A 26,023-nucleotide genomic window follows, 5' to 3' on the forward strand; every position below is an offset into this window, starting at 1 on the left:
GAGTAGTACAATATATAAGAAACTATAAACTGTTAAAAAGAACTGGATGGGAGGGGGACTATATCAGGACCAAATCCCATAAGATATTTGATTTTGAAAGCTTGGCCCCAGCAGATCTAAATGAAGAGATGGAATTATTTGGTTTCATCTGAATATAGCGAAGGTCTGACCTTTTCCAGTTGGGGCCCTCGCCCATGGCCTGTCTTCTGCAGGCTGTCTACCAGTGAGGTGACGGACCCTGAGCTTGTGCCCTACTGGATTTTACAACAGTATGATTTCCGGTCCAACCTAATAATCAGCTATCAGTCTATATATATATGTTTCTGTTCCAGTGTCTCGTTTTCATTCTCATTTATATATATATATATATATATATATATATATATATATATATATATATATATATTTACATTTTCACTCATTTTAATTTTTTCCAAGTATCCAGAAGATAAGTATAAAACCAACAGGCCGGTAGGACCAAGTACACAATCATGTCAAATCAAGGCACTTATACAACTAAGGCACAAAGAAGAGAACCGACATGCAGTCAGAAGCAGCTGAAGTCGCCAATAAGGCACCAGGCGCACTAGGGCTCAGCACAATCAGAATAATATGTGAGACAATAGGAGAGGGGGTGCAATGCCTATGCATAAGGAAAGTAAGACAATACTCGCAACACTGTGTAGGGTTCAATCAGCAGACAGAGAGGTCAGGGCTATGAATGGGAGCCTGAGGCTGCAATTGGCGATGAACGAGAGTGGTAAAATGCTGCCAGTCCAATTGAGATGCAGGAGTGAGGTGAAGGACCCTGAGCTTGCGCCCTACTGGATTTTACAACAGTATGATCTCGGGTCCTACCTAATAATCAGTCTATATATGTTTCTGTTCCAGTGTCTCATTTTCATTGTCATTTATAAATATTTATATTGACATTTTCACTTTCAGTTTTCTTATATATTTTTTATTTTATTTTTTATATTTATATATTTTTTAAATATTTTTTTCATCTTAAATTTTTTAAATTTTTTTTATTCTTATTTTAATTATTTTTATCTTTATCTTTATCTTTATTTATTTATTTATTTTTAATAATTTTTCTTGCAATTATTTCCTACTGTAAATCGCTATTTTTATCTTTATTTATTTTTTTTTTTAATTATTTTTCTTGCAATTATTTCCTACTGTAAATCGCTATTTTTATCTTTATCTTTATTTATTTTTTAAAAATTATTTTTCTTGCAATTATTTCCTGCTGTAAATCGCTACTTCCTGCGCTATTTCCTACTGTAAATCGAGTCTTTCTGCATATCATAGTAGATTTTTCTTTACTTTTTCATCCATTGTCATATAGGAATCCAAATGTATTTTATTTATTTTTCACCAATTATTTGTTACTCACTATTTACCAAATTATTATTACGTTCATAAGTTATTTCACCATACATTCTCTATGTAAAATACATTTCCATCCAATACAAATTACTTGTTTTGTTACAATTTGACTTTGAACTCTAATCCAAAATGCAACCATCTTCAGTACACTGATTGTCATGCACAGTAATTGGCATGCACCTGGCATCAAAATGGCATAACCAATCACATCCACTCTCTATAAATCCTATGCAAAAAGGAACATCACTATCATTAACTTAGGCTGCTGAAGATAGAATGTCTATCCTGAAACCCGTCCAGCCAATTGATATTTTAAACCTACATTGCTGCCTTTTACTACTATTAGTATTTAAGTTCTAACTGCCTTTCCTACATCTGGTGTGCAAATACACCAACATCCTGCCAGGCATCCACGAGGACACTGTCCCATCTGACCATCTCCTATCACTTATCATTCTACCTATTGGAGGGCACAGTCCGAGATTCTACCATCGGAGGGACGCAGATCGCTAATCTCCAGGAAGCGGCGCAGACCGCTAATCATTTCTATCTTCCAGATATCCATGTACCTGCTACCAGCTAGTGCCGCATGCGCGAACTAGCAAATCCCCATCCCATAGTTACATTGCGGGGAAAGGACTCACACAGGAGTGGGTAAAATCTATCTTGTTTTCTACCTTCGGATTCTCAGTCTATTTGTTTGGCGGGTAACAGAGGAGCCTGCCAGTGGTGCACAACGGGCATTAACTGTTGCTATTTTTCCTGCAAGGATACTGTACGTGTGAATAGACCCTTAGGGTAGGTTATATGCAACGTATTTCACGCTACAGGAAATATGCTGCGTATTATGAGCAGACACACAGGACTACTACTCGTGGCAGCCCTGTGTGTGTGTAAGGTTTGGAAATGGTACCAGTGCGCCGGCGTAACTGTGACGCACGGGCCTGCCTCTAAACCTCAGTGCGCACACAGGGCTGGAGCATATGGGAAATATACTGCGTATACACAATGTGTGACTCTATCCTTAGGAGGAAACAGTACAAACTGTGTTATGTATGTTTAGAGATAACCCAGCATCAGAAGGAAGAACAGCAGAATATTTACATCTGCCAATTCAAACATTATGAATGCACGCATTTTCTAAAATATTCCGTTTTGCAGCTCTATTGGACTCACATCATTACACTCACACAAAAGTCTTAGGTTATTAAGTTCACTTGGGCCCTTTAAAAGGAAATACTTTGTTATGATTATCCCCTACAAACTATAGTACAGTTAGTAAGAAACCTAATTTATTTAGGAGATTGGCCAATACGTTATAAACAAATTATTGCATTTTAGAAGGAGCTTGTTAAAATGTGTGTTATATTGTAACTATTGCACTGCTACTGTACTCAATTCTTTGTTAGTTTGTGAGCTGCCTCTGAATGAACCCTGCAATGCAAATAAAACAAGGATAGGATGCACACTACAAGACTGCTGCTTCTTCATGGATGCCTGCTATCAAAAGACTGTTCCAGGTAAAGAGATGACTTATTTTGTAGAAAGTAAAAGACCTGCCATGAGATACTGCAAATAGTTTTGGAAGACTTAGGCTGGGTTGACACTATGGAATTTCTGGCTGGACAAAATTCTAAGCAGAATTCTTATTGGAAATTCATTAGTAGGAACCTAACCTTAGCGTTTTTCCATTTTTGCATTTTCATTTTTTCCTCATCATCTTCAAAAAATCATAACGCTTTCAATTTTGCACATAAAATTCCATATGATGGCTTATTTTTTGCACCACTACTTCTACTTTGCAGTGACATTAATCATTTTACCCAAAAAATCCACAGCGAAACGGAAAAGAAATTCATTGTGCGACAAAATTGAAGAAAACATTTCATTTTGTAAATTTTGGGGGCTTCCGTTTCTATGCAGTGCATATTTCGGTAAAAATTGCAGCTTATATTTATTCTGTAGGTCCATGCGATTAAAAGGATACCCTACTTAGGTTGGATATTGTGGTACTTCTGAAAAAAATCATAACTACATGCAGGAAAATTTATTCGTAAAAAATTCTGACCCTCTAACTTTTTTATTTTTCCGCATACGGGCCGGTATGAGGGCTTTTTGCGCCGTGTTCTGATGTTTTTATCACTACCATTTTTTTTATTGATCTGACTTTTTGATCGCTTTTTATTAGTTTATTAGTATATAAAAAGTGACCAAAAATACGCTATTTTGTAATTTTATAAATTTTTTTGCGTGTATGCCATTGATCGTGCAGTTTAATTAACTATATATTTTTATAGTTCGGACATTTCCGCACGAGGCGATACCACATATGTTTATTTTTATTTACACAGGTTTTTTTTTTATCGGAAAAGGGGGTGATTCAAACTTTTATTAGGGAAGGGGTTAAATGACCTTTGTTAACTTTTTTTTCCACTTTTTTTTTGCAGTGTTATAACTCCCATAGGGACCTATAACACTGCACACACTGATCTTTTACCCTGATCCCTGCAAAGCCATAGATTTGCATGGATCAGCGTAATAGGGGGTTGATTGCTCAAGCCTGTAGCTCAGGCTTGGAGCAATCAAACGCCGATCGGACGCGACGGAGCAAGGTAAGGGGACCTCCGCTCGCGTCCTAGCTGATCGGGACATCGCAATTTTATCGTGATAGTCCCGATCAGCCCGACTGAGCTGCAGGGAAGCTTTTACTTTCATTTTAGATGCGGCGATCAACTGCGATCTCGCGTCTGAAGGGTTAATAGCGCACGGCACAACAATCTGTGCCGCACGCTATTAGCCCAGGGTCCCGGCTATCATAAGCAGCTGGGACCGACCCGGTATGATGCGGGGTCAAAGTTTTAAATACCAGGACCGGGTGCAGGGCGTACAGGTACGCCCTGTGTCCTTAAGAGGTTAAAGGGGTACTCCGGTGGAAAACAATTATTTTATCAACTGGTGCCAGAAAGTTAAACAGATTTGTGAATTACTATATAATACTATATAATTCTAGTACTTATCAGCTTCTGTATGCTGCAGAGGAAGTTGTATAGTTCTTTCCAGTCTGACCACAGTGCTCTCTGCTGACACCTCTTAACTATGTCAGGAACTGTGCAGAGCAGGAGAGGTTTGCTATGGGGATTTGCTCTACTCTGGACAGTATCAGGAAGGATTAAGATTTTTAAATAGAAGTAATTAAAAAATGTGTTTAACTTTTTGGAACCAGTTGATTTAAAAAAAAAATAAAAAAGTTTACACTGTAGAACCCCTTTAAAGAAAACCTGTCAGCAGAAAACAGTGGTGTAAATAAGCCCATTGCTAGATAGGGCTAATTATCAGCGCTGAGATATAAGCCTTTTTGTGAATATGCAAATCCTGAACTTCAAGGGCTCAGGGGGCATTCCCCATCACTACAAGAACCCAAGAAAGTCCAGCCCCTCTCCTCTTTATCCCCGCCCCACAACACGCTTGCATCTTTCTACCCTGTTTAACTCACAGCCACTAGATAAAGAGGCAACAAGCTGCATTTAGCTGGGCACTTGCTGTGGCACTTGAGTCACATTTGCATATTAACAAAGAAGGCTTATATCTTGCCAATGGAGAGGACTATTAAAACGAAATGGTAGGCTTGGAATCATGATGAATAGCCTGATCTAGTTATGGGCCTATTTACACCCCTGTTTTCCAGCTGACTGCTCTGCTTTGAAAATACAAAAATAAAGATGGTATCTATTCAGTGATGATATAGAAAATCTCCAAAAGGTTTGTTTTTCACCGGAGGACCTTGTTAGGGTTATATGGTGGCTTTGCGTCACATAGCCGAACATCAACGTATTTTGCTCCCCGTCTCATGCTGCATCACGGTGAATGTGTTTACACTGTAACCCGCTGTTGGCCCCATCCAGATGATTGCTGGGTTGCTGTCACAACACAATGCCATACACTGGTATTGGCTGCAATACAGTGGGAATCAGGGGGCGCAAAACTGTGCTGCAGTCAAAATCGCCATGGCCTAAATATGGTTTGCAATATAATGACATAAAATATATGGATACCATTCAGACAGAAAAATGATTGCTTCATGGCACATTACACAGTGACTATGGTTAGACGCAGTAGAAATTGTTTGGATCACATCCAAAATCTGAAAGTCACTTCTTGCATGGGGGGGGGGGGGGGGGGGGGAGTCTGCGAGGATCAGTGTCTACAATTCACCAACTTCACTGATATGTAGATTTTATCAAGTGCCCAACCAGAGAGACCTTTGTTAACTTTTAATTTATTCTGAATGCCTTATATAGCAGTGATGGCGAACCTTTCTGAGCCTGAGTGCCCAAACCGTAATGCACGCCAACTTTTTTCTCCCTCAAAGTGCCAGCACAGCAATTAAATCAGAATACTGAGGTTTAAGTTTAGAAAAAAACAACTTAGGTAGGCAGTATATTCCCCCCCTATTAGGTTTTAGTTCCCCCACATTAGGTAGGCAGTATGTTCTTCCACATTAGGTAGGCAGTATAATTCCCCCACTTTAGGTTTGCAGTATAGTTCCCCCACATTAGGTTGTAGTTTCCCCACATTAAGTAGGCAGTATCGTTCCCCCACATTAGGTGCAGTATGTTCCCCCACATTAGGTTGCAGTTCTCCCACATTAGGTAGGCAGTATAGTTCCCCCACATTAGGTTGTAGTTCCCCCACATTAGGTAGGCAGTATGTTCCCCCACATTAGGTTGCAGTTCCCCCACATTAGGTTGGCAGTATGTTCCCCCACATTAGGTAGGCAGTATAGCTCCCCCACATTAGGTTGGCAGTATGTTCCCCCACATTAGGTTGTAGTTCCCCCACATTAGGTAGGCAGTATGTTCCCCCACATTAGGTTGTAGTTCCCCCACATTAGGTAGACAGTATGTTCTTCCACATTAGGTAGGCAGTATAATTCCCCCAAGTTAGGTTGACAGTATAGTTCCCCCACATTAGGTTATAGTTCCCCCACATTAGGTAGGCAGTATAGTTCCCCCACATTAGGTTGGAAGTATGTTCCCCCACATTAGGTTGCAGTTCCCCCACATTAGGTAGGCAGTATGTTCCCCCACATTAGGTTGCAGTTCCCCCACATTAGGTTGTCAGTATGTTCCCCCACATTAGGTTCCCAGTATGTTCCCCCTCATTAGGTAGGCAGTATAGTTCCCCACATTAGGTTGGCAGTATGTTTCCCCACATTAGGTTGGCAGTATAGTTCCCCCACATTAGGTTGGCAGTATAGTTCCCCCGCATTAGGTTTGCAGTATGTTTCCCCACATTAGGTTGCAGTTCCCCCACATTAGGTTGGCAGTATGTTCCCCCACATTAGGTTGGCAGTATGTTCCCCCACATTAGGTTGGAAGTATGTTCCCCCACATTAGGTTGGCAGTATGTTCCCCCACATTAGGTTGACAGTATGTTCTCCTACATTAGGTTGGCAGAATGTTCCCCTACGTTAGGTGCAGTATAGTTCCCCCACAGACATACAGCCTTCAGCCATATACAGTGTATGGCTGGAGGCTGTATGTCTATGTTCTGCCTCACAGTGCTCCGTTCACCGCTCCTGGTTGGAGCACTGAAGATGACGTGCAGGTAACTTACCATGCCTGCGCGTCCTCCTCCTCGATGCTGTGATGCTCCGCTCCTACGTTCCTATGGGCGCACGGGCGCTACTACCCGGCGGGGCCGCAGAAAGGTAACTTTCACTAACACAGGGATGTCCCAGTTTGCCCTGCCTGGCGAACTATGGCTGCATGCCCACAGAGGGGGCTCGGCATGCCACCTGTGGCACGCGTGCCATGGGTTCGCCATCACTGTTATATAGCATAGTATTGTGAATACTATATATATAGCATTACTGGTCTGCAAACATATGGGCCCAGATTTATCAGTCTGCCTGAAACCAAAACTGTCTTGCATTGCTCATAGCAACCAATCACAGCATAGTTTTCATATCTCTGGTAAAATGAAAGCTGAGCTATGATTGGTTGTTATAGGCAAAACCAGACAGTTTTGGTTTCAGTCAGATTAATAAATGTAAGTTTGGCTCATAGCCTTCTGTCTTTCAGCTTTGTCTCCCTAAGGCTAGGTTTTTTGTTTTTTTTCTGGAAAACTGCCACTGCAGTTTTTGAGCCAAATTCAGAAGTGGACCCACTGGGAAGGAGAAATATAAATCCTGCCTTTATATTTCCCATTCCTATGAATACACTTCTGGCTTTGGCTCAAAAACTGCAGTGGCAATTTTCCCCCCCAAAAAAAAAAAAAACGCCAGAAAAAACCTGTGTGCAAACCTAGCCTTATAGTGCACTGTGTTGTCTATTTCTCTTTTTTTTTTAGCTATTGCATACAGTTAAGTTGGCACCCAGTCTAGGTTTGGCCTGTTGGTATAATCAGCAGGTTTGTAAATTCTGGGCAAATTTATCATTTGGGCAAACATAGTCTCACACTTTTGATCAGTGATTTTTACAACATAGATTGTGACATCTGAATTACAGTGAGAATAACTTACACCTTACAAGCAAATTGTATTCTTAAATTTTTTTTTTGAGAATACTAATTAGATTGGTTTCCTTTAAAGAGTATAATATAAGTACATTTTTATATGCAGTTTTGTAGTTATTTGAACTTTGAGGCATGAAATTAATTGTGTATATCTGTTTGGTGAATGGCCTCAGGTTTGAGGAGGGTGCAGACTCAGAGTAATTTACATGGAAAAGTTCATTAAAGGGGTACTACACTGGGAATTTTTTTTTTTAAATCAACTGATGCCAGAAAGTTAAACAGATTTGTAAATTACTTCTATTAAAAAATCTTTATCCTTCCAGTACTAATTAGCAGCTGTATGCTACAGAGGAAATTCTTTGGTTTTTTAAATTTCTTTTTTGTCTTGTCCACAGTGCTTTCTGCTGACACCTCTGTCCGTGTCAGGAACTGTCCAGAGCAGCATAGGTTTGCTATGAGAATTTTCTCCTGCTCTAGACAGTTCCTGATACGGGCATCAGGTGTCAGCAGAGAGCACTGTGGACAAGACAAAAAAGAAAAGAATTTCCTCTGTAACATACAGCTCCTAAAAAGTACTGGAAGGATAAAGATTTTTTAATAGAAGTCATTTACAAATCTGTTTAACTTTCTGGCACCAGTTGATTTAAAAATGTTTTCCACCGAAGTACCCCTTTATTCCTTCTAGTACTTATCAGCTGCTGTATGAGCCACAGGAAGTTCTTTTCCTTTTGAATTTCCTTTCTGCCTGACCACTCTCTGCTGATGCCTCTGTCCATTTTACAGGAGTTGGAGCAAATCCCCATAGAAAACTTATCCTGCTCTGGATAGTTCCTAAAATGGACAGAGGTGTAAGCAGAGAGCACTGTGGTCAGACAAAAAAGGAAATGAAAAAAGAACTTCCTGTGGATCATAACAGCAGCTGATAAGTACTGGAAGGATTAAGATTTTTTAATAGAAATGATTTACAAATCTGTTTAACTTTCTGACACCAGTTTATTTAACTTTGAAGTTTTACTTTGAACAAATTTGAATTAAAACTAAAAATCTTATTATCATTTCCATTACAGGCCACATAATTGTGTTTTATAGCTTGATCGCTGTACTCATAATCTTATTTTGGATACTTCTAGGATTTTGGTAAGTACCATAAAACTATACTAGATTTTTATTGAAATAAGGTACATTTGTAGAAACTTTAAGAATATTTACAGAATAAAACATTTGACAATAATTTGAATTATGTGAAGTATAGATCAGGAAGGAACTTCTTTAAATTGCTGGTACCCTAAAGATTACGCAGAATCTTTTAGAAATTTAGAAAAATTGTTTAAAATTGACTAATAAAGTTGACTAATAAAGCAAATTAAACTAAAGATAAATATGAAAACACAAAGGATTTTTAAATACCGGCTCCACACAGTATGGTTTCAGAGCCTAAAATGCACAAACAAATTAGCAAAATCCCATTCACAAAGGGGAAATGTGCAGCAAAGTCTGTACGTAACATCTGTGATGTTCAAGCAAACCCATGGACTCGCATTAAGTTTTTGCCTTCCGCTCTCCAGCATCATCGGACTATTTTTTTGTCTGAAAAAATGTCTCAGCTGTGCATGATGGGAGGGAGATTTATCAAAACCTATGCAAAGGAAACAATGCCCATAGCAACCAGTCAGATCGCTTCTTTCATTTTGCAGAGGCCTTGTTAAAAATGAAAGAAGCGAGCTGATTGGTTGCTGTGGGCAACTTTTCCTCTGGACAGGTTTTGATAACTCTCCCCCGATACGTAAAAAAAATGGTGTGAGAATTAATTACTAACCAAGTATAGCTATTATATTCTATCTAATCGTTTAAAGGGACACTCCGGTGGAAAACAATCAATTTAAAATCAACTGGCTCCAGAAAGTTAAACAGATTTGTAATTTAAGGAAAAATGATGCTTGTGTATCGGCGCACATAAAAGGAACACCCATATGGGAATACACTTACTTAATACAGTTGGTTTACTGGTATCTGTGTAAGATAGGAAGATTATGATGAATAAGCTGGCATTGCTTTCGTTCACTAGGCAGAAAAATGAAAAAATGCTTTTGAGTGAACAATCCAGTTACTGTGTCTATGTCACAGAATTGTATCGGCTTTGTATCAGTAAATATTGTAGCAAGGAAACTTACTTAGATGTCCTATTAGAGTTGGTCTATGATGAAAATTGATGCCGTCTCCCCACCACACTGGACGGAGTTGACGGAGCAGTTCTATCTCAGTCACTGTATATATTTATAAAATAAATCAATGATTACGTAATTTGAGTATATTGAATACAATGTGCTTACATGCAAACGAAGGTGGCAAGATGCATGACTGTATATGGCACTATGTATTGGACGCTGCAAAATGTCAAAGGTACCTGTAGTTTTGATGCCGGTTTACACAAAGTGATCCACGGAGCGCTGTTCATCCTGAGCTACGATGTAGGATGCCGGTATACACGATGCGGTCCACGGAGCGTTGTTCGTCCTAGGGTACGGTGTAGGTACTAACAAGATCCCTCCAGGAACTCCCAGGGTGAGGGTAAGAGAGACAGTCCAGGTGCACAGAGGGTATAGGCTCCGAGAGATCTGCTCCGGCCGTGAGCGTCTCACCGGTGCGACCGCACTGTGATAGTTCGCACAGAGATCTGATTACTGAACGTGACGTCACGGTTACAGCTACAGCAAGGCGCAGGAGGCAACCGGAGTACCCGTTTAACCCCTTAAGGACTTAGCCCTTTTTCACCTTAAGGACTCGGCCGTTTTTTTGCAATTCTGACCACTGTCACTTTAAACATTAATAACTCTGGAATGCTTTTAGTTATTATTCTGATTCCAAGATTATTTTTTCGTGACATATTCTACTTTAAGCAAAAAGAAAGGTAACACGTAGCGACTCACCACTTCTGTAGAATCTTGTTTAATAGTGCTGGTAAGCGTACAGCTGGCACAAAACAACGGGAACGGGTGTGCAGGGAGGGCTAGACGTGGCGGGGGGAGCTTGAGACGATGGATCCTATTTCGCGTCCAGTGACGCTTCTTCCGGTCCGGAAGAAGCATCACCGGTCCGGTCCCAAAATTTGTAACAATTTCTCCCGAGTACGGCGATACCCCATATGTGACCCTAAACTGTTGCCTTGAAATACGACAGGGCTCCAAAGTGAGAGCGCCATGCCCATTTGAGGCCTAAATTAGGGACTTGTATAGGGGTGGACATAGGGGTATTCTACGCCAGTGATTCCCAAACAGGGTGCCTCCAGCTGTTGTAAAACTCCCAGCATGCCTGGACAGTCAGTGGCTGTCTGGCAATACTGGGAGTAGTTGTTTTGCAACAGCTGGAGGCTCCGTTTTGGAAACAGTGGCGTACCAGACGTTTTTCATTTTTATTGGGGAGGGGAGGGGGGCTGTGTAGGGGTATGTGTATATGTAGTGTTTTTTACTTTTTATTTTATTGTGTGTTAGTGTAGTGTAGTGTAGTGTTGAGCGGCATAGGCCATATTTGAATTTGCAATATTTTGCAAATATATGGACGAATATTCGTCATATATTCGCTAAATTTGCATATTCGTAATATTCGCGTTTTATTTCCGCATATGCGAACATTTGCATAAAAAAATTAGCATAAGCGACAATTCACATACGCAAAATTTGCATATGCTAATTTTCACATATGCGAAAATTCGCACGCCAGTCTCACACAGTAGTATTAGAGCCTTCTTTACACCACACAAGCTGGAAGCAAAGAGGGGTAATCACTGTGATGTGTACTATGAAAAACAAACAGAAAAAACCCCGAATATTCGTAATTACGAATATATAGTGCTATATTCGCGAATATTTGCGAATTCGCGAATATGCGATATTCGCAAATAAAATTCGTATTGCCAATATTCGCGAGCAACACTAGTGTAGTGTTTTTAGGGTACAGTCGCAAGGGCGGGGGTTCACAGTAGTTTCTCGCTGGCAGTTTGAGCTGCGGCATACTTGCAGCCGGATACTTACTGTAAACCTCCGCCCATGTGAGTGTACCCTGTACGTTCACATTGGGGAGGGGGGTGGGGGAACATCCAGCTGTTGCAAAACTACAACTCCCAGCATGCGCTGACAGACTGTACATGCTGAGAGTTTTAGTTTTGCAACAGCTGTAGGCACACTGGTTATGTATCACTGAGTTTGTGACCTAACTCAGTGTTTCACAACCAGTGTGCTTCCAGCTGTTGCAAAACTACAACTCCCAGCATTTATGGTGCATGCTGGGAGTTGAAGTTTGCAACAGCTGGAGGCACACCGGTCGTGAAACACTGAGTTAGGTAAAAAAAACTGAGTTTCACAACCAGTGTGCCTTCAACTGTTGCAAAACTACAACTCTCAGCAGTCACCGTCAGCCAACGGGCATGCTGGGAGTTGTAGTTATGCAACCAGCAGATGCACCACTACAACTCCCAGCATGCACTTTAGCTGTTTGTGCAAGCTGGGAGTTGTAGTTATACAACAGCTGAAGGTACTCTTTTCCATAGAAAAAATGTGCCTCCAGCTGTTGCAAAACGATAAGTCCCAGCATGCCCATAAGGGAATGCTGGGAGTTGTGGTGGTCTCTCTCCTGCTGTTGCATAACTACAGCTCCCAGCATGCCCTTTTTGGATGCTGGGAGCTGTTTCTAAGCAACAGCAGGAGGCTGTCAATCACCTCCAACTGCTGCTCCACGCCGCCGCACTCAGGTCAGTCCCTCGCCGCCGCTCCTGGGGTCCCGATCCTAACAGGGACGCCAGGGATCGGGGGGCCCCAGCTGCCGGAGTCAACTTCCCGCACCCGATCACATCCTCCGGAAGAGAGGCGGAGCGGGTTGCGGGAGTGACACCCGCAGCAGGTGCCCTGATTGGTCGGCCGGTAAACTGGCCGACGAATCAGGGCGATCATGAGGTGGCACCAGTGCCACCTCACCCCTGTTGGCTATGGCTGAATTGTTCAGCGATCTGTGGCCATCGCCGACATGGGGGGACATTATGACCCCCCTGGGCGATATGCCGCGATGCCTGTTGAACAATTTCAGCAGGCATCCGGCTCCGGTCCCCAACCGGCTAGCAGTTGACACCGGATTTCCCACGGGCGTATGGATACGCCCTGCATCCTTAAGGACTCGAAATGCAGGGCGTATCCATACACCCTTCGTCCTGAAAGGTTAAAGAGTACCTATCATCAAACCATATTTTCTAAACAAACTCAGATTATATTCCCAAACTACTTCTAACACCCCTCCTGGCCTTAAAATAAAATTTCCGAGCTTTGAAAAGCTGGCCCAGAAGAAGCACGTTTATAGTGTGAAACAGCTCTGTTGCCAAGCATCGATACCCCCCGCACCGATCCCTCTCCCTCCATTGTGATGTTTGTATTGGGAGTATTTTGCATTAAAGAAGAACTCTTGAACGAAGCTTGGTGAGTTTGCCGACTTTTTCTTCATCTATCTGCCTGAAGATAATTTACAAATCTGTTTAACTTTCTGGCACCAGTTGATTGAAAAAAAAAAAAGTTTTCCACCGGAGTACTCCTTTAAGGTGTTTTGTATATAATATATTTATCAATGAATTATATTTAAATGGGCACTGTCATTTAAACAAATGTTTGCTATTGCACTATATCTTTCTAATATACTTTGTTAAAAAAAAAAGTTTTCTATGTTTTATGTGTGTTTAAAAAAGCTGCCAATAGGTGTCTCCCTACTTGTCCACAGCACATTTTCCCCCATCTCTTGCTCAGACTTTGGACTCCTGCTTGCCTGGCAGAAGTCCAAAATCAGGAAATGCAGTCTGGAGGTGGGGGGGATGGAGGGGGGGGGGGTGCTGCCTGTATGGCTTCAGATGATGTCACGCTTGCTGGGGAACTCCACTTCCCAGTCTGACTGAGACTGAGCAGAAAATGTAGAGCAATATCAAGGTAGAAAACAAAAAAAAATAATGAAAATAAAGGCAGGGGGTGGTTTATCATGATGGGGGCAGTGAACTGGAAGGTTATAAAATTTAACAAGATCGTGACAGGTACTCTTTAATACATAACCACATGTATGTTTTTGTAGTCTTGGGTCAAAGGGGTAAGATTTCTCCTTGAGGAGAACACCATAATGGTGTATGGAGATTCTTAAGACACTGGGAATTCAGGGAAGTTTGACGTCTGTCACTGGTATATGTCGAGACACTAGCAAATAATGATGCTGACGTATACCATGGCATGCCTGCGGCAGACCGATTGAGGTTAATATACAGAATAAAGTCTTCTACTCCTGAACATATACTTGGGTGGTACAGACTACTCTTTTGAATCCTGTACAAAATAGGTATGTTTTGGTAATGTATCGAACAGTCACTAATAGATCTTCTGTCCAATAAATGTAATTATGCTGCAGTCTACTCGACATGCCTGTTTGCTGGTGTCCCAAAATATACAGGTACAGACAGCAAAAATAAATGTGAATGCAGTCTGAAATAGTGTTTTCTCTGAACTATCTGCACTATGTATAGAATGTGCTTTAATATCTCTCTTATATAGGTTTTACAACTACAGAAAACAAAAGCAAAAGCTTGCTGATATTGAGAATGAAAATCGTCCAGATGAAATAGGTGAGAAGACAGGACATCTCTTCTAAATATCATATGTCCAAACTGACAAGCAAATATCGATGGCCTAATCCGTGCAAATGTATTTTTCACCTTAAAACCTGTTTACCTCTCATACAAGTGTTCCATACATACATACTTTATATTTAATGTGTTTATACTATACGGATGATGTAGTATAATACTACATCCTTAAATGGGTATTCTCATGTTAGCAAGTTATTCCCTAGGATACAGGATAACTTGCAGATTAATAGTTTTCTTATCAGTGGGACGCCCTGTGGCCTGCTCTTTTCATTCAGGGGCACAGCTTACTAGTGTTTTTTGGGCTCACAGGCTTTCAATGGCCGGACATCCACAGATCTGAACGTTATCTCCTATGCTGAATAGAAAATACCTCTTTAAGTTTTTACTGTTTACCTCCAATGCCCCTCTATCTCTATAAGAGAGGAGGACACACCACATTCACATGTCTCTGCCTCTCCAAATGAAATGAATGGAGGAGGTGTGTTTCCATCGGGTGATGTGCTGGATACGATACTCACTCTAGCAGAGCAGAGCTGGGACCAAGCCAGGGTCCCAGCGGTCGGCCCCCTACAACCTCAACTCCCCCCCCCCCCCCCCCCGGGGCAACAGACATTTATCCCCTATCATTTTTTACCTCTTCTTTAAGCTCCTTATAGGATGTATATTAATGGGTTTTCTTTGCAAGACAGTTTTAGGCTGGATTCACAAATTTCTTTGTGAATTGTAACCATCAACATGCCATTTCTAGTGCATAATTTTTCCAGCAATTTACAGTGGAGATTATATCTCCAGCCAAATCCATGACAAAATCCCTCTGTAACATATGCCAAGTTTGCTGCAGACTTCCTACTGCATATGTTTTATGGAAAATTAGTCTTAAAGGAGTACTCTGCCCCTAGACATCTTATCCCCTATCCAAAGGATAGGGGATAAGATGTGTGTTCGCGGGGGTTCCCAGCAGTGGGATCTCTCCTGCAGCACCCCTGTCATCTGGTGCACGGAGCAAGCTTCGCTCCATGCCTGATGACTGGTGATGCAGCGGCCGGAGGATCGTGACGTCATGGCCCCGCCCCTTGTGACGTCACACCTTACCCCCTTAATGCAGGTCTATGGGAGGGAGCATGGTGGCCACCACACCCCCTCCTATAGACTTGCATTAAGGGGGTGGGGTGACATCACAAGTGGGCGGGGTGACGTCACAAGTGGGAGGGGCCAGGACAGCACGATCCTCCGGCCGCTGCATCACCAGTCATCAGGCACAGAGCGAAGCTTGCTCCGTGCACTAGATGACAGGGGTGTCGCAGGAGAGACAGGATAAGCTGTCCTTTGGATAGGGGATAAGATGTCTAGAGGCGGAATACCCTTTTAAGAATAAATCAGAAGTAATTTGATATTGGGAGGCACAGCACAGTGTTTTTCTATGTGTGTCTTTATTTCATACTACATTTAGTGTCTTTATATGCCTTTCATCAAAAATCACATTTCTTTTTAAATAATTGAGCACTTTGTTTATGTGAAAGAAATTCATCATTTAGAAAATGACATAATCTTGAAATCAATATTAATTACATTTTATTAGAAACGTGTTTAAAAATAAAGTTTTATATGGCTGTTCTTATAAACATAAATCTTGATCTATTCCAGTTTTTGTGTTGGCCATTAGAAAAGTCAATGTAGGCAGACACTTCTGTTTTCTATGGCTCTTCTGCTGGATTTATGTGTATTATATTATTGGAGATTCAAATGGTTATCATTATCCTTTGCCATGTTCACACAGGCAAAGGACATTCTTTTTTTTGTATGCGGAGAGTGTCCAAAACATTGTCCAAAACATTGCAGTGTCACTGCCCAAAACCTCATTCCCATTGACTTCAATGGGAGCAGGGGAAAGCTGTTACCAGTCAATAGAGCGTCAGGGCCGGCTCACCGTGCTGTCGACAGCTCAGAGAGCGCTATACAGAAACACAAACACATCTAGAGCCCATGTGAACATACCATTAGAGGGCAAGGGATTTGTTGGCAAATTGTGACACATTTCTTGCCCAATGTTGCTGCCATTAGGCCTTTTTATTTTTGATAAGCCTTGTTCCCTTTTAGAGCGATAAACAAAGTGTCTAAAACACATAATAAATGTGGTTGAAGGTATGTATGCCAGTTTTTATGCAGTAATTGGCCAAAAATCTGGCACATTTGCAATAGTAAATCTGCCCCACATTTATCATCTGTATATTAGGCATTATATAATAAAAATAAAATGAAGCGCCTTCTCCTTATATTTCAGATAAAATTTATTATACAAGCTTCTTTTTTGTTCACATTCTTCTTGTTAGGCACTAGCAGTAAAACTCAGGAAAAAGGAAACCAGGCTGAAACCAGTCACGTGAAAGAATGCAGGGATGAAACAGGTTAGGGATGTAGAAAATGAAGGCTTCAAATATAAATTATTGTCATTCAGAAGAAATGCCAAAAATATATGTTCAAGAGATGGAAGTCTAGAAAATAGTATTATACTATTTATCATAGTAATTATTTTATTGTATTTATTTTATATTAGGTATATTTTAGAAAATAAATGTTTTACTAAGGTTGTTTAAATTTTCAAGGAACTGGCAAGAACTGTACATGAAATGACCAGAGTATTACAGTTATTTCACCAGAAAAGTGATGCCCATAGTTATTAAAGACATATGTTTTCAATTAAGTTTTGTACATTTACAAAACATTAGAAGAAGATTTTGAGGATGCTTTAAAGGGGTGTTATGGACTCGTGCCATCAAGTTAAAATTAGGGATCGACCGATTATCGGTTTGGTCGAGATTATCGGCCGATATTCACGATTTTGGACACTATCGGTATCTGCAATTACCTTGCCGATATGCTGATAATGCATTGACCCGGCCAGAGACCACCGCTGAAACCGCCGCTGCCCCATTGCCCCCCTCCCCATCCCAGTTTTATAATTACCTGTTCCCGGGGTCCGCGCTACTTCTGGCCCCTGCGACGTCCTGCGGTGCGCTGCGCAGCGCAATGATGAGTAACGTCCTCAATGCGACGTCAACGTCAGTGCGCACAGTGACAGCTCAGGACGCCACCTGAGCCAGAAGTAGCGCGGACCCCGGGCCCTGGGAAAAGGTAATTATAAAACCGGCGATGGGGGAGGCAATGGGGCAGCGGCGGCGGTGGTGGTTGGACTAGGGAGGACCCCAGGACAGGCAGAGGGAGAGAAGTGGGTGGCGGTTTCTGACCCCGCAAAAGCCGCTGCAGTTCATTGATTTAAAGCGCCCGCTTTAAATCATTGATCTGCGGGGCCGGGGGGGGGGGGGGGGGGGGGGTTGATAGCCAATAACTTATACCGGAATATCGGTATAAGTTATCAGCTATCGGCCTGAAAGGTCACAGATTATCGGTATCGGCCCTAAAAAATCGATATTGGTCGATCCCTAGTTAAAATCGAAAAAACACTCCTAATAATGCAACTTTTTATTGTAGATTTTTAATAGGGTACTGTGGCAATGGATGTGTTGCCTGCAATAGCCTCATGGGCCACTGCACCACCAATGACAATTGTAATGGCGATTTAGATGCCGTCATTAACTTTGACAACAGAATCTAAATGATTAATAGCTGACAGTGAAGAATGCTCCATGCCAGCTGGTAGTGGTGACCCTCTGTTACTCAAAACGGCCAAGTAAAGATCGAGTTCTGAGCCTTCTTCATACTTCCTCAAAGGGGTTATTGATCAAAAATATATTGACCCATTATGCTCGGGCTGCTGCAATTAAAATAATAAAGTTTATCTTACCTCTCACCACTCCACTTGTGCCATTGGTATCGCTCTCCCGTCCTCCTGTGCGGTCTTCTTTCTGCTTTTGGGTTCTGACGTATTATACTCCGTTCAGCTTAGCACAGGCGCAGCAGTGTTCTGCCTTGACCAGTTATACAATGAATAAACAGGTAAAAGATGAGGAAAATAAAATCTTCAAATATTCAATATTGGGATTCAGAAAAAGGGTGATAAATTATATATTTTTTTACATTGAGAGTAGCAACAAAGAGGATTGAAGCCCAGAAACTAGCAACATAATTCTAGAGTTTTTATTTTATGCAGACAGCCCCAAGAATTTTTATGAAACATTTTTATAGGGAATCTCACCTGCACTAACCTGAACATACAAGTAAATAGTGGGGTTGACTCTGTTTTACTTATGACAGGGAGAATATCGGTGCAGCTGCTAAGGAGATATATATATATATATATAAATTCCTCTACTCTCCTCAGTCTCCTGCCGGATCTTTGTTGCCTTGAGCCTGAGAGAAAGCATTCTTGTTATTGCCTTGCCGTGTATCTGATCTCTTGCTTTGTGACTCGACCTTGCTCCTCTGTCGCCTGCCTACTGACCTCCTGCTATGTCTAGACTATGCTACTGTGCCGCCTGCCCTGACCTTCTGCTATCCAGACTACAAGCTGCCTTATCCTTCCTGTGCCTCACATCTCCTCAGCCAGCTGTGTGGTCGAGCCATGCCAGGGGTAGCGACCTGGGTGTTGCCCGCAGCAGCAAGTCCATCCCGCTTTGCGGCGGGCTCTGGTGAAAGCACCTTAGACTCCGCTCCCTGGTACGGTCCGAGTCATCTGTCACACAGGTCCAGCGGATCTACATCCACCGGGGTTCCTGTCTTCAGAAACGTGAGTGTTACACCAGACATCACCGATCGGGCTGATGTCTGGCATTAACTCTTTAAACATAGTGATTAAATTTGATTTCCGCGTCTAAAATGAAAGTAAACATTGCCGGTTAGCTCAGTGGTGCTGTTCGGGACCGACACGGTGAATTCGCGTCGTCCCGAACAGCTTGCAGAACGCGAGGAAGATCCCTACCTGCCTCCTCGCTATCCCATCGCCGAATGACTGCTCCGTGCCTGAGATCCAGGCAGGAGCAGTTGAGCGGCGATAACACTGATCAATGACATGCTATTGCATGGCAGTGATCAGTGTAGGAAATCAGTTTGTGCAATGTTATAGTGTTAATAAGTGTGATTTAACCCCTTCCCTAATAAAAGTCAGAGTCATCCCCCCCTTTTCCCATAAAAAAAAACAAAACTGTGTAAATAAAAATAAAAATATTGGTATCACCGAGTACGTAAATTTCAGAACTATAAAAATATATAGTTAATTAAACCGCACGGTCAATGGAGTACGCGCAAAAAAATTCCAAATTCCAAAATAGCGTATTTTTGGTCACTTTTTATATCATGAAAAAATGAATAAAATGCGATCAAAAAGTCCTATAAATGCAAAAATGGTACCCCTAAATACTTCAGATGACAGTGCAAAAAATTTTGCCTTCATACTGGCCTGTATGCAGAAAAATAAAAACGTTATAGGGGTCAGAAAATGACAATTTTAAACAATTTATTTTCGTGCATGTAATTATGATTTAAGTAAAAAAATATCAAACCTATAAGTAGGGTATCATTTTAATCGTATGGACCTACAGAATAAAGATAAGGTGTCAGTTTTACCGAAAAAATTTACTGCGTAGAATTTTGTCGCACAATGATTGTTTTTTTTTTGTTTCACCGTAGATTTTTGGGTAAAATGACTGATTTCATTACAAAGAAGAATTGGTCGCGCAAATAATAAGCCATCATATGGATTTTTAGGTGCAAAATTGAAAGGGTTATGATTTTTAAAAGATTAGGAGGAAAAAATTTAAGTGAAAAAACGGAAAAACGCTCAGTCCCTAAGGGGGTAAAGCAGAAAGAAGGCCAGGGCCAGAGGACTCGAGAGTGACACCAGTGGCCCGGCCCAAGGGGATCGACAGGAGGTAAGTCAAAGTTTATTATTTTAATTCCAGCTGCAGGGGCATAATGGGGTATAAATATTTAGCAGGATAACCCTTTAACAACCCCATGATGAAAATAAACGCCATCTGTTGGTAAGGGGTAAAAGAATAAAAAATAACTGAATAACTGCCAGCTGTCATCTGTTATGTCACACATGCATGTACATATTTATGTGTATACTGACATTACGTTAAGTTTATTTCTTTCATCCTCCAACATCATCATATTTTTTTGATCTGAAAAATGACAAGCTAGTATTTTCTATTGAATCTTATATATATATATATTGTAGCATAATGTTTCATACATAATACGTACTTTGTTACTGGTATATGTTGAGACACCAGTAAAAAGTAATGCCCATCTAATGCCCACGGTAAACCTGCAGCAGGCTCACTGATGTTAAGAGACAGAAGAGGAAAATATCACAGCTTTTACAGTTTTTTTGTGGTGTTGATTTGTCCCACGATTTGTCACAGTTGATGTATGATTTTGATGCTTTTTTTGTAAAACTGTTTAGCTAAGTCCATAGTCAGGTTAACTTTTTGCAGTGGTCATGAAATTTATTATTTGCACTTTGTTGCACATTTTGTCGCAAAGCCCCCAATTTGTTGCAAATCTTCACCAGCCCAAACCAAAACTGCTGTGGATAGCATTTTGTAAAAAGTTGCATATTTTGTCGCAAAGTGTTAAAAAGTTGCAGAATGGAAATCAAACAAAGTGGTGTACTGAAGTATAATAAGAAAAAAAAAATGCGTACTAGTGCCATATTTATCACATACCAGACAGCCACTTAATACATTTGGTGCATGTACACATTACCATCACCATACAAATAAAAGGTGTAGAAAAATCGTTAACCTACACCACTCTTGATAAATTACCCCCTCCATATGTAGTCTTCTACTGACAATGCTCAATCCATTTCCTAAACATTTACTTGTGCCAGACAGACCATGCTATTGAGTCCAATACAAAAAGTTATGTTTGGGAAATGGACTGAACATAGTAACATAGTTCATAAGGTCGAAAAAAGACCAGAGTCCATCAAGTTCAACCTATAATCCTAATGAGTCCCTACTGAGTTGATCCAGAGGAAAAAAAAAAAACAAACAAACTCATACTCGAGGTAAAAATGAATTCCCAACTCCAAATATGGCATCAGAATAGATCCCTGGATCAACATTCTGTCCATATAGATCTAGAATCCATAACCTGTAATGTTATTATTCTCCAAAAATGCATCCAGACCTCTTTTTAATTCTTTTACAGAGTTCACCATGACCAACTTCTCTGGCAGAGAATTCCACAGTCTCACTGCTCTTACAGTAAAGAACCCCCGTCTGTGGTGGTGTAGAAACCTTCTTTCCTCAAGACGTAGAGGATGCCCCCTTGTTATAGATACAGTCCTGGGTATAAAATAGGTCATGGGAGAGATCTCTGTACTGTCCCCTGATATATTTATCCATAGTTATTTGGCCTCCCCTAAGCCTTCTTTTTCTAAACTAAATAACCCTAATTCTGATAATCTGTCTGGGTACTGTAGTCCTCCCATTCCCTGTATTTCTCTGGTTGCCCGTCTTTGAACCCTCTCCAGCTCCACTATATCTTTCTTGTACAATGGTGCCCAGTACTGTACACAATATTCTATGTGTGGTCTGATTTGTACAGAGTTGGAATTATTTGTTTGTCGTGGGCATCTATGCCCCTATTGATGCACCTCATCATTTTTTTTTGCCTTGGCAGCTTCTCGACACTGGTCACTACAGCTAAATTTACTATTAACTAAGACTCCCAAGTCCTTTTCCATGTCAGGCATCCCAAGTGTGCTCCCATTTAATACATAATCCCAGCCCGGATTTTTCCTCCCCATGTGCATAACCTTACATTTATCAGTGTTGAACCTCATCTGCCACTTCCCAGCCCAAACCTCCAACCTATCCAGATCCATTTTCAACAGTGCACCGTCCTCTATTGTGTTTACCGCTTTACAGAGTTTAGTATCATCTGCAAAGATTGCTACTTTACTATTCAACCCCTCTACAAGGTCATTAATAAATATATTAAATAGAACAGGACCCAAGATGGACCCCTTTGGCACTAGTAACAGTCACCCAATCAGAATAAGTACCATTAATAACCACCCTCTGTTTTCTATCACTGAGCCAGTTACTTACCCACTTGCACACATTTTCCCCCAGTCCAAGCATTCTCATTTTATGCACCAACCTTTTATGTGGCACCGTATCAAATCCTTAGGAAAAATCCAGACATACGACATCCAGCGATTGCCCCTGGTCCAATCTGGAGCTCACCTCCTCATAAAGGCTGAGCAGGTTAGTTTGACAGGACCGATCCCTCATGAAGCCATGCTGATATTGTGTCATACAAGACACTCCAAAATAGCATCCCTTAGAAAACCCTCAAACAATTTACATACATCGGAGGTTAAACTAACAGGCCTATAATTCTCGGGGTCACCTTTTGTCCCCTTTTTAAATATTGGCACCACATTTGCCATGCGCCAGTTCTGGGGAACAGTCCCTGTTACTATAGAGTCCCTGAATATTAAAAATAGGGTTCTGTCTATTACATTACTTAATTCCGTTAGAACACGGGGGTGAATGACATCTGGACCTGGTGATTTGTCTATTTTGATTTTTTGTAGGCCGCACTGTTCTTCTTCCTGGGTTAGACAGGTGACCTGTACTGGGGAGTTTACCTTGTCTCGCTGTATTTCACCTGGCATTTCATTTTCCTTGGTGAATACTGTGGAGAAGAATTTGTTTAATATATTTGCTTTTTCCTCATCCCCGTTTATAATTTCCTCCTCATCATTTTTTAACCCCTTAAGGACCAAGGACGTACCGGTACGTCCTTGGTCCTGCTCTTCTGATATAACGCGGGGTTACACAGTAACCCCGCGTCATATCATGGCGGGCCCGGCGTCATAGTGAAGCCGGGACCCGCCTCTAATAGCGCGCAGCGCCGATCGCGGCGCCGCGCGCTATTAACCCTTTAGCCGCGCGCTCAAAGCTGAGCCGCGCGGCTGAAAGTGAAAGTTCCCGGCTAGCTCAGTCGGGCTGTTCGGGATAGCCGCGGCTAATCGCGGCATCCCGAACAGCTGACAGGACAGCGGGAGGGCCCCTTCCTGCCTCCTCGCTGTCCGATCGCCGAATGACTGCTCAGTGCCTGAGATCCAGGCATGAGCAGTCATCCGGCAGAATCGTTGATCACTGGTTTCTTATGAGAAACCAGTGATCAACATAGGAGATCAGTGTGTGCAGTGTTATAGGTCCCTATGGGACCTATAACACTGCAAAAAAAAAGTGAAAAAAAGTGAATAAAGATCATTTAACTCCTCCCCTATTAAAAGTTTGAATCACCCCCCTTTTCCAATAAAAAAAAAAACACAGTGTAAATAAAAATAAAAATAAACATATGTGGTATCACCGCATGCGGAAATGTCCGAATTATAAAAATATATCATTAATTAAACCGCTCGGTCAATGGCGTGCGCGCAAAAAAATTCCAAAGTCCAAAATAGTGCATTTTTGGTCACTTTTTATATCATTTCAAAATGAATAAAAAGTGATCAATAAGTCATATCAATGCAAAAATGGTACCGTTAAAAACTTCAGATCACGGCGCAAAAAATGAGCGCTCATACCGCCCCATACACGGAAAAATAAAAAAGTTATAGGGGTCAGAAGATGACAATTTTAAACGTATTAATTTTCCTGCATGTAGTTATGATTTTTTCCAGAAGTCCGACAAAATCAAACCTATATAAGTAGGGTATCATTTTAATCGTATGGACTTACAGAATACATATCAGGTGTCATTTTTACCGAAAAATGTACTACGTAGAAACGGAAGCCCCCAAAAGTTACGAAACAGCGTTTTTTTTTTCAATTTTGTCGCACAATGATTTTTTTTCCCGCTTCACCATAGATTTTTGGGCAAAATGACTGACATCATTACAAAGTAGAATTGGTGGCGCAAAAAATAAGCCATCATATGGATTTTTAGGTGTAAATTTGAAAGAGTTATGATTTTTTAAAGGCAAGGAGCAAAAAACGAAAATGCAAAAACGGAAAAACCTCCGGTCCTTAAGGGGTTAAAGGGCCAACACTTTCATTTTCAACCTTTTTGCTATTTATATAGTTAAAAAAAACATTTTGAGGTTAGTTTTACTCTCTTTGGCAATGCGTCTCTATTTTTTCGGCTTTTATCTGTTTTTTTTAAATATATTTTACATTTTTCTCTATAGCTTTTTAATGCTTCTTCACTGCCATCCTGTTTTAGTAGTTTAAATGCTTTATTTTTGTCATTTATTGCCCCCTTAACACTTTTGTTCATCCATATTGGTTTTCTTTTATTTCTGACCCTTTTATTCCCATAAGGTATATACATCTTGCAGTGAGAATTTAAGATATTTTTAAAAGTCTCCCATTTAGTGTCAGTATTCTTGTGTTTGAGGACATTATCCCATTTTATATTGTTAAGGGCTTCTCTGAGTTGATCGAACTTTGCCTTCCTAAAGTTCAATGTTTTTGTGGCCCCTCGAGAGATTCCCTTATTGAAGAACAAGTTATAATGTATTATATTATGATCACTATTTCCTAGGTGTCCTTCTACCTGCACATTAGTTACTCTGTCAGGTCTGTTGGTTATTACTAAGTCTAGTAGGGTGCCCCCTCTGGTTGGGCCCTGCACCATTTGGGACAGATAATTGTCTTTAGCTATAGTCAGAAACCTGTTTCCTTTACGAGATTCACAGGTTTCAGTCTCCCAGTTTATATCAGAATAATTAAAGTCCCCTATTATTATCACCTCATTCTGATTTGCTGCATTGCCTTTATCCTGTTCCTGGTGGTCCAGTGGGGTGGATCACCCCCCTGCAGCGTGATGGGGGGGGGGGGGGGGGGCGATCCGCTGTGGAGGTAGCCGGAGGGCTTACCTCTCCTTCCATGCCGGGCCAGGCGTTATCAATCGAGCGCAGAGCACACTGATCAATGTAGTTCTATGGAACCATATTGATCTGTATGAGGAATCAAATGATTCCTCCTAAAAGTCCCCTAAGGGGACTAAAAGTGTAAAAAAAAAAAAAAAAAGTTTTTAGAAAGTTTAAAAACACACACATTAACCATTTCTTTTTAAAAGTTTAAATCAGTTTAAAATTTCAAAGTCCAAAATAGTGTATTTTTGTTCACTATTTATACCATAAAAAATTGAATAAAAAGCGATCAAAAAGTCTGATCAAAACAAAAATGGTACCGATTAAAACTTCAGATCACAGCACAAAATATGAGCTCTCATACCACCTCATACGCAGAAAAAATTAAAAGTTATAGGGGTCCAAAGAGGACAATTTTAAATGTATTAATTTCCAAGCATGTAGTTATGATTTTTTCCAAAAGTACGACAAAATCAAACCTATATAAGTAGGGTATCATTTTAATCATATGGACCTACAGAATAAAGATCAGGTGTCATTTTATCAAAGAATGTACTGCGTGGAAACAGAAGCCCCCAAAATTTACAAAATGGTGTTTTTTCTTCAGTTTTGTCACACACTGATTTTTTTCCATTTCGTTTTAGATTTTT

The 26,023-nt window shown here is 40.9% G+C and overlaps 1 protein-coding gene across 1 annotated transcript in view; it reads left to right on the top strand.

Annotated features, from left to right (window-relative positions):
- The window catches only part of LOC130357760 (uncharacterized), a 96,423-nt gene that overhangs the window by 12,337 nt on the left and 58,063 nt on the right, over positions 1-26,023 (top strand). The window contains exons 3-6 of the mRNA XM_056560497.1: positions 2,802-2,912; positions 8,976-9,045; positions 14,475-14,545; positions 16,900-16,974. Of these exons, the coding sequence (XP_056416472.1) occupies positions 2,802-2,912; positions 8,976-9,045; positions 14,475-14,545; positions 16,900-16,974 (327 nt within the window). The remainder of the gene's footprint in view (positions 1-2,801; positions 2,913-8,975; positions 9,046-14,474; positions 14,546-16,899; positions 16,975-26,023) is intronic.

This window comes from Hyla sarda, chromosome 2 (genome assembly GCF_029499605.1).
Source record: "Hyla sarda isolate aHylSar1 chromosome 2, aHylSar1.hap1, whole genome shotgun sequence".
Classification (NCBI taxonomy): Eukaryota; Metazoa; Chordata; class Amphibia; order Anura; family Hylidae; genus Hyla; species Hyla sarda.